The 10,103-nt window shown below is 30.0% G+C and overlaps 1 protein-coding gene across 2 annotated transcripts; it reads right to left on the bottom strand.

Moving 5' to 3' along the window:
• Positions 1 to 5,818: 5,818 nt before the first annotated feature.
• On the bottom strand, positions 5,819 to 9,775 carry LOC130954866 (probable receptor-like protein kinase At1g80640). Of its 2 annotated transcripts, none has more exons than XM_057881648.1 (9): positions 9,517 to 9,775; positions 9,252 to 9,434; positions 8,937 to 9,163; positions 8,718 to 8,850; positions 8,436 to 8,499; positions 8,256 to 8,352; positions 8,000 to 8,102; positions 6,587 to 6,705; positions 5,819 to 6,200 (listed from the first exon to the last, which is right to left on the bottom strand). In XM_057881648.1, the coding sequence occupies exons 1-9, from the start codon at positions 9,743 to 9,745 to the stop codon at positions 5,985 to 5,987; spliced, it is 1,371 nt and encodes a 456-aa protein (XP_057737631.1). In that variant the 5' UTR covers positions 9,746 to 9,775; the 3' UTR covers positions 5,819 to 5,984. The 2 variants fall into 2 exon arrangements, with proteins under 2 accessions (XP_057737631.1, XP_057737632.1); XM_057881649.1 differs by having other exon boundaries at positions 8,937 to 9,157.
• Between the last annotated feature and the right edge of the window lie 328 nt (positions 9,776 to 10,103).

Below are 10,103 nucleotides of genomic sequence, written 5' to 3'. Positions count from 1 at the left end.
TCTAATCAAATATCCTAAGTAGATTTGGGTAACAGAAGCCATATAAGATATAGTTCCAACATTACACCTATATTGTGCAAGAAATTAAAGATAAATAGGTAGTTAGGTTTAGGGTTGATTTGGTAAAAATTTTTGAGAAGGTATTTGTATTTTTTAAAAATATAAGTATTTTATTTTGTATTTAATAAATAAAAAAAATTATATATTTGTATTTGCAGTTTTTAAAAATTATGGATATTTTTAAAAGTATCTAAAAAAAATTTTTAAAATTAATTTGTACTTATCAAAATTAAAAAATTTAATATAATCTTATATTAATTAATATTTAAATTTAATTTTTATATTAATATCAATTGTAATATTTTTAAAATTTAAAAATTATTTTACCAAACATATTTATTATTGTTTAAATTTATTAAAAATAATTTTTAATTTAATTTACTAAATACAGATGCTATAACTTTTTAAAAAAATTAATTTTTATAAACTATTTCAAAGTAAGAATTTTAGTATTTTACCCAAGTAAATCTTAATTAATTTAGATAACGGGCAAATATAAATTTTGACATAATTAGGAGAACTAAGGAGCGATAATTGAGGGACTAGTAGGTAGGAAAGAAAGTCGTGTGAAAATTACCTATTATTGTTAGGATGCATGTGACTTGATTATTTATTTATTTATTTTTTGTCCAAGAGAGTGGTACCCGCCACAACATGATCAATTTGCTACTATATATGGACGTTGAATCATAGAGATTGAAGACCGATTATAAGTTTCTTTAATTGGATGGTACAAGACACTGTTTTGGTCTTCATGGAACTGGATTCATGTAATAATATGTTACGAAATTGATGGATGACCAACAATGAAAAGGATGTCAACAAATAATTATCTTGTAGACTATGTCAACGCATCAAGCTTAAGAAAAGGAGAAAAGAGAAATCCAAACAATTTTTTGGTCATGGAGAATCTTCTAATACCATCCTATTTACAACAGGTGAACTTAAAGATCAATCACATTTTTACACGGATGGTAAAATCCATAAATTCAACGAATCCCGAATTATTTTGGTTGGAAAACTTTTGATCAAATAATTAGATAATCTTACCAAACAAATTCGTATAGTGATGAACAAAACTGTGTTGAATGACCAGAGGATCTATGTCCATATTTAGGTGTGCCAAAACATTTAATGAATTTTTTGTTGTTGATGGGCTTAGTTTGGATTTACCAAAAACAAGGGTGGTTGGTTTTGACTTTTGAATACTGGTGTTTATGATCTAGTTTTCCACAAACTAAACTAAAATGATAGCACGACAAAAAAAAAATAAAATAAATAATAAATAAATAAATAAATAAATAAAAATAAAAATAAAAAACTGAAAATTGTAGCATATCATTATAAATGGTTTGAAAAGTGCACTAAATCATTTTTCAAGGTAACAAATTGGTTTTAAATTAGTTTATAATATAGTGTACTAATTTATAAAAAAACTTAACATATAAAAATATTATTTTTAACCAGTTTATATATAAATGTTTATTTCAAATCAATTTAGCCAATATTGTTCAACGAACGGTTGCTCAGAAATTTGTTGGTGATTGGACTAGGGCCAGTAGGCTGTTGACGCATGGTGGCTAGAGTATGTGTCCACGTGGGACTAGCAAGCAGTCACGTTAGGTTTGCTTGATTTTTAATCAATTCATTGTCATTCAAAAATCAAAATAGTTTACTTTGATTCTGAAGCAAAACCAAACACATTAATTTTTGTTAAACTAATTTTGATTTTTTTTTAAATTACATTAATTTAGTACAATTTTAATTTTATTTTGACTTGACTTAAGAATGACAATTAATCAATATATCCTACCCACTTTATTTGGGTTGGATTTTTCAATAATTAATATATTTTTGGAGTGAATTTAGATAAAACTCACTTGTTTTTATTTGGATATAGAAAGAGTATGGATAATGGTCATCTCATCTCACAACTCCGAATGTGTATGTGTGAAGAACCTACTCCACTAATTTAGTAACCCTTGTTTCATGCTGTATAAATTTATAAAGAGAAAAACCGTAATCACTAATTCTATTTGGAACGAGACAAGGTGGAGATTGGAATGAGAAATAACATAACACATGAGTGTTTAAGATAAGTGTTCATATCCTGCTACAAAATATATAATCAGGATTAAAATGAATCAAGGTTCAATCAAGATATTTGACCTCATCAATATCTACCCAATCTTATAAAGGTTAGACACAGCGACGACAATACAATCATACTTATTTTAATAAGTAATTAATTTCTAAGATACCTCCTATTTATTTAAAAGAGAGATCTTAATAAATTTCTCTAGAGAAAGAGAATGGTTATTCACCATCAAAGATGAAACTACACTAAAAAGTGATTATCTATTCTACTATAAAACAGTGACACTCTCAGGTATATTCAGAACCCAATATATTAAAAACCTGCTTAAATCCTTACTAATTTAAGTATCGAAATTTTTTACAGGTATCATCCCCACCTCCTCACGAAAAACTCGGATGGCAGCACCTCGACACTAGAAGAAGTCGAATACTACCTAAAAAGGAGTCTAAATTTTACGTTCAGGCCTAAAAGCAACTCAATTTCAGGTAACCATCGGAACATTGGCACCGTTGTCGGGGACTTGGAAGTCTACATCCAATCATGACAGACGATTAGTTTGAGGACAAACATACGGCATCCGAATCTAAACTAGAGCACCATAATGACCACTGAGCACTCATGATACCTTCATGACCGAAGAGAACAAGTGACCCTAACGGGGAAGGAACGTCAAAAAATTCCTAGTTCAGGCGAATCAATCCAGAGGTACATCTATCCGAGAATGAGGAGCCTCCGCACCCCCACAAAAATCATGGGACTCGTACACAAGCATCATGGCCGACTGGAGTTTCTTAAGTAGGAGATAGAAGGACAACAAGAAGCTGAAAAAGACCTGCAACAAGAAATACGACGTCGAAGAGAACTAGAAGAAAAACTTCTGAAATTAAAAGACGACCTATGAAATCAGAGTGATCATGCAGATTGGGAGGAAAGTCTTTTTGGTGGAGAAGATCCATTCATAGAAAAGATCATGCGGGCTAGGATTTTAAGGAACTTTAAAAGTCCCGACATAAATCTCTACGATGAAACAACTAACCTAAGACATCATCTCAATAATGTTAAAAGTCGGATGTATTTGGCTGATGTGTCCAATGCAACACGTTGTAAAACTTTCCCAACAATATTAACTTAAACGGCAATGAAGTAGTTTGATAGTTTATCACCTAGGCCGGTGACTTGTTTTAACGATCTCGCAAGAAATTTTCTCACCCAATTATCCATTCAAAAAGATAAAGTCAAGCATGCTCCAAATCTCCTATGGGTCAAACAAGAGGTTGGAAAAACACTCTGAGCTTATATAGAAAGATTTAACAAAATTTGTTTGAAAATTCAGAATTTACCTCCAGAAGTAGTAAGAATGGAGTTAGTTAATGACCTCAAAGAAGGGTCATTCTCTCAATCCATATCAAAGTGACATTTGACCTCTTTGTATGAAGTACAAGAATAGGCAAAAAAGTACATTAATATGGAAGAGAACTCCTGACTTAAAAACCAATTCCATGGAAAAACCTTCTTTATCTAACTTGGGATAAAGACAAAAAAAAAATAAAGAAAAGGGCATTGCTACTGTGAAGATAAAAGATTCTTTCTACATGTATAAAGATTACATGTCTTGTATAAAAATAGGACACTTGTACAACATAAAAATGTATATTCAGGCAACAGTTTTATGAGAATATAAAAAAGTGGTAGTTTCAGAAATAGTAGGCCCCATGTATTTTTTAATCAAGCTATAATAAAACGTGTAAAAGTTGCTAATGACTAAAATTAAAAAATGAGTTTTTATGCAAAGTTATTTAAGCGTATACATCTGTGGTAAGACTACTTTTAAATATGCAAATCAGAGTATCGTAAAATTTCAATAAATTTATAAAAAATAATTATTTCATATTCGTAATTAACCATACCATTACAATAACTCAACAATAATATTTTTAGGTGTGAGAAAGAAAAGGAAGAAAATCTGATACAAAGAGAGATAAAAGTGTGAAAAATGAAAGAAGAAAGAAGATCTTTAAAGGACATAATTGAAAAAAATAAAAAATGTGTATATCTAAAAATTTGTGCTCCACTTTGATCCAGTACAAAAATTTTGTGTATTTGTATACTTACGTGTCTATCTGTATCTGTTAAAAATTCGTGTCTCAGTAAATAAACAATGAACGTATATCATTGTATTTATGTTCCAGTCTCTATGTCTCTCAAACCAAACACGATCTAAAAATACTGAAATATTGTATCTCAAAATTAAAATTTTAATTCTAATTTCTAGTAAGCAAATATAATACTCGGTCACAATTTTTTTAGTCTTCGTGCCAACCCTAAAAAACAAATACCACCTTAAGCTTCCTCAGCTAAACTGGAATTTGTTCTGATCTTTGTTGCAGAGCCTAAAATAAACTTCCCTTTCCAATCCCAGATGACCATGAATGCTGTTTTGAATACAATTTTGTATGTCTTTTGAGTTTTTTTTTTTTTTTTTTGGGTCAAGGTATGTCTTTTGAGTTTAGTCATCAATCATATAAAAAAACCCTTTTCCAAAAAATAAAAACATGGTTAGGAAATTATTTCTCGAGGAATCCTATTATGTATATAAATAAAAAAATATTGACTCAATCCAATATTAACCAGACGGCCTTCTATACATTGTAAGTGGGCTTCTCATGCCCAGTATACAGAAGGAATAAGACTTGCAGCCACATCAGAAAACTAGAAAATAAAAATGAGAAACGTTTTGTTACAAGAAGTTAAAAATGAACACCAACATTTTGTGGCCCAATTCGGACCCTGAAAAAAAAAATCGAAACCCCGACATTTTGATGAATAATTTGCACCGTAACAATTATGTCTCTGACAAAAAGAAAAAAAAATTTTTATGTCATGTCCAGAAACTCGGATTTATGTAAATTCTGACAAAAAATGTAAATAGCCAAGTTGTAATTATAATAAAAAAATTCATCAAAATAATTGATAGTTTGTCTATTAAGTACTCTAAAAATAAAATTTAAAATAAAATTAAAAATTTAAGGGTAAGATATATTTTTTATTTTAAAATTAGTTTAAAATATTAAAAATATCTCAAAGTTTTATTTTATTTCAATTATTTTTTAAAAATTTTTGATTTACATCAAATATATTCCTGACGACTAATTTTTCAAAAACTTCAAGACTAATTCAGCAACAATTTCACAAGAACAATCTTTAACATAAGCAAATTAGATATAATTGTCATATATTTTTGTTAAATTAGTTTTAAATTTTTTAAAAATTTAGCTATTATGGATATATTTAATGTAAATAAAAAATTATAAAAATAAAATTGAAATAAAATAAAAATTAAAAATATTTTTAAGAATTTTAACAAATTTTAAAAATAAAAAATATACTTTATCTAAAATTTAAATTAAGGAAAAAGGGTTTACTCATGCATCCTTCTAAATTCTAATATCACAATCTCCTGATATATAATTGTGATTGTAGCCGCAAACACATGACAATGAAAACATTAAGGATATCCATTTCGATAAATAATGGTTCCTCTTAACTTGTAATATTGCTAATCCGTGACAAACTATAAAGTACTTTCTTTAAGAAGAAGCTTCGGAGAAAAATACGGTTTGTTAGTTTAACTTAATTATGACGCTAACATGTAACAACACACTTATTTGCTGTGTCGGTTGCCAATGAGTTCATATAATTGAAGCATTCTCGCAATAAATGTGATGGAATCGTTCATTTATATCAACAGAACCTTTTATCTCTTTGTATATTTATATATACAATGTATACATTAATCTGTTATTAAGAAAGCAAAATGTGGTTGAATTCAATGAGATCTGAGTGTTCCTCCAAGATGAATGGGAACAAGAGGGACAAGTGAATGAAGAACATCAGTGATTAGAGGACGGTAACTTGGCTCAGGCTGAACACAGAGAACAGCAACAGCAGCAACCTGATATAAGTGCTTGACATCCATTGTATCTTTGATCACTGGATCCACAATGTTCCTAAGTTTGGATCTGTCTGTGAGTGCCGGCATCGCCTATAAATTCGAAAAAATATAGAGACACAATGAGAATACTAAACGATGTGAATAATGGATATATCAAATGTTCAATTTAATAGGTATGTAGATGATTATGTTGATTTTTAGTTGGATGAAAATTATTCCTTTTGATTCGGTTTACTCAACTCATTAGATGTGTAAATAGTTATGCTAATGTTAGAATTTAGAAGGTAATCTGGAGATAGAATACTTTTTTATTTTATTAGGTTAATTCTAGAACTTATTATTCCTTTTGTTCACAAAAAATATTGTCTACCTAATAAAACTCTATAAATTCATTCATATGGTTATTTATACACGTACGCGCGGTGTGTGGGGTTAATAAATTAAATGAATAAAAGCAGGTAGCATACATAACATACCCATGTGACAATAGATTGGCATTGAGCTGGTGCCAGTTTCTCCACAGGCTTCCTTCCTAACAGAAGTTCAAGAAGTACAACCCCAAATGCATACACATCGCTTTTATCTGTCAATTTTCCTATCAATACATAAATATCACTTACTATTAGAACTAACAAATAAATTAACAATTTTTTTTTATTTTTATAAAATCACTCATTTAAATCTAAATGATTAATATAAGATTTAATAAATGAAGACTTAAAATTTGAGTGAAATATAGTTTTTACTCTGTTTTATATTAGACGGTCTCTTTTTAGTTTTATGCAGGTATTAAGACAATCATTAAATTTTATTAAAAATATAAGCAATTAAAAGAGAAAGACAAAAATACTCCTAGTATTTTTTTTCTCTCTCTACTAATTCTTTACTCTTGTAAGTTTCTCTTTTTATATTAAATAGAGAATATAATATGTAAAAGTTAATTAATGACTTCATGGAATTAGAAAATGACACTTAATTTGCAACAAAAATAAAAATGAAAAGAGACACTTAATCTAATAGGTAAAGTATGTTTTTTGTCTCTAATTTTTGTGATATTTTTTCAAAAATACACTTAATTTTTAATTTAATTCAATTTTATCTTAATATTTTTTATTCATTCAATTTTGTCACTAATATTTTTTATTTGTGTTAAAATTATCTCTGAATGTTTTTAATTTTGTTCATGAGATTTAGGTGGAGTTAACGTAGAGATAATTTTGGCACAAATTAAAAATTTTAATAACAAAATTGAATAAAATTATAAATATTAAAAATAAAAAATATATTTTACCTTAATAGGAAATGGATGGATTATTTAGTAAGAAAATGATGAGCCTCTAAGAAAGTTAAAATAAGAAGTTTTGACTTTTTCAATACGTTATGAATTCATTTAATGTATTAAAAACTTTAAAATTTTATGTTTTCTATTATTCAAGTTTCATATCTCTAAAACACTTGGTATCATGAACCAAATAAATAATTCAGTTGCACGCTCCTCATGTGTAGATCCAGGATATTATTAACATTGAGAATTAATTATACATTAATTTAATCATTAATACTGTGAGTGGTACAATTCGGATGTTAGTTTACATCAACAAGGAGAAGTAACCAGAGAAAACAAAGCATATGAGATTATTGTAAGGTAACTAACAACAAAGTCAAATTAATTAAATCCTTAGATGACATGTCATGTCAGTTGGGCAGGTACATGACCAACAGTAGCAAAATGTTTCAAACCAACTCTAAACTCATATGGCATAATTCATAATAGAATAAAAAACACCACAAAGCTCCAAAATAAAACTAACGCAGTGGATCAAAGATGTCAGAGTCAGAGAAATGCATATGCAGTGAAATGAAGAGTTTGTTTTGGCATAATAACATACCATCTAAAAGGTACTCTGGGGCTACGTACCCCAATGTGCCTGAAAGCTTAATGTTCTTCTTGCTTTGGGACCCATCAGTTATGGCAAGCCCAAAATCAGATAGCTGAATCAATCCACCACCAGCGGTTGTGTATTGAGAAATGAGAACACATTAGTTGTTGCAATAAATGATATGATAAAGTAATATGAAAAAAGGAAATCTCTTTTTTTTTTTTTCCTTATAAATAGCAGTTACATTTTTGCTATGTGTTTTTACCTTAGCATTGAAGTTTGCATCCAAAAGAATATTGGAAGATTTCATATCTCTATGGATGACAGGAGGGTGACAATGCTCATGCAGATATTCTAATCCTCTGTTCACAGTTAATCAATAGTAGTTTTGTTAACATGCTGCTAATTAATTAACCTATAATTAATTAATTGATTAATTAATAACCTTGCCGTGTCAAGAGCAATCTTCATCCTCATGTTCCAAGTCAATGCAGACCCTCTAGTAGGTCCTTCATCGTCATTTTTTGTTTGGTGGAAAATAAAGATATCAGTAGAACGAAGATAATCTCTTAGAAACATTATTCATATAGCTAGAATTCTAATTTCTAATTATAACTATCGAAAAACCTTTTTGGTTCACTTAGAAAAGAAGGATATTAGAAATCTCCAAAAATTGATTTTCAATATCAAAAAATATATGTATGGTACTTTAAAATTTGATTGTTACCATGTAAGTGAGCTTCTAAGGATCCATTTTGCATCAACTGATAAACGATGAACCTGGTGTCCCCATTAATGCTACAAGCCAGCAGAGGAATTATATTGGGATGCTGAATTTTGCTCAATAATTGGACCTCATTCTGTATATATTCATGTCACGCAAGTTTCAAATTTGAAAAAGAAAAGAAAGAAGCATAAGAGTTAAAGAAAAAGATTAGATAGATACCTCGAATTCTCTCTCAGCATTTTGAGTTTGACAGTGTAGCTTCTTAACAGCAACAACAAGATTATCATCCAAACGAGCCTTGTAAACACATCCAAAACCTCCTTCACCCAAGATGTTACTTTCGTCAAAATTATTCGTGCTTTTCTCTATTTGTTTATAATCAATGATTGGAGCACAACCTTTCATACCAATCGTCTTCATTCCTATGAGCCCTTTCTCCACTGTATCTTGCAGCCATTAGTACTAAAGAGATAAGCAATTGAATATTCAATTTAATTCAAAACTTAGGTTTAAAAGAAAATATATTATAAGTACCTGAGATGTGAAGACTTTGATTCTTCTTGTTTGATTTTGAGGGACGCTTGGTATGGCAAATCCAGAAGCATAGCAAAGCGAGAATAACTGCACCAACTGCACCGGTGGCTACGGCCACAGATATAACCACCGTTTTGTTGTGTGAACCTTTTCGGTGCTGTTGTTGTTCCCCAACCTGAAATCCTAATGAACAGAGAGGTGAAAATATTGTTAACAAGTCTTGAGGGAAAGACATAAGATCCAAAAACAGAGGAAGCAGAGTTACCAGGAGAGAGAGCTGCAGGGATGGGATTGGAGGTGGAAAGTGGAGCAATGGGTTGAGAAACAGGAACAGGTGCAGGTGCAGGTGCGGGTGCAGGAGGATGAAAAGGAGGGTGGTGTTGTGCTTGTGCAACTGCACGGTGAAGAAGGAGGATCAGGAACATGGAGAGAATCATAGGAACAGGGTTCATTTTCAATGTTTGTTGTGTGTCTTTTGACGAATTGCAACACATGAAGAATGAAGATGGAGCCTGAAAAGGAACACAGAGAGAGAGAGAGAGAGAGAGAGAGAGAGAGAGAGAGAGAGAGAGAGAGAGAGAGAGAGTTTTGAAGGCAATGCAAGTGATTTTGGATCTTCAAGACTTGGACCCTCACTTTTTTGTTTCTCCATAAAATAAGAAAAAGAAAAGTACTCTTTTCAACACTACCTTTCTCTGTTTTCTGTTATTGTCTTTTTTTCATTTTTGTTTTTCTCTCTCTGCACAATTTCACTGCTACAGTCAACACAACAAAGTTTAGCTTTAACTGAATGTTGTTTTATAGATGGAGTCGATTCACTTTAATTTTACTAATAATACTATACAGGTAATA

This window comes from Arachis stenosperma, chromosome 10, assembly GCF_014773155.1.
Source record: "Arachis stenosperma cultivar V10309 chromosome 10, arast.V10309.gnm1.PFL2, whole genome shotgun sequence".
NCBI lineage: Eukaryota > Viridiplantae > Streptophyta > Magnoliopsida > Fabales > Fabaceae > Arachis > Arachis stenosperma.
The sequence above is the reverse complement of the archived record's forward strand: the minus strand, read 5'-3'. Positions and strand labels throughout refer to the sequence as shown.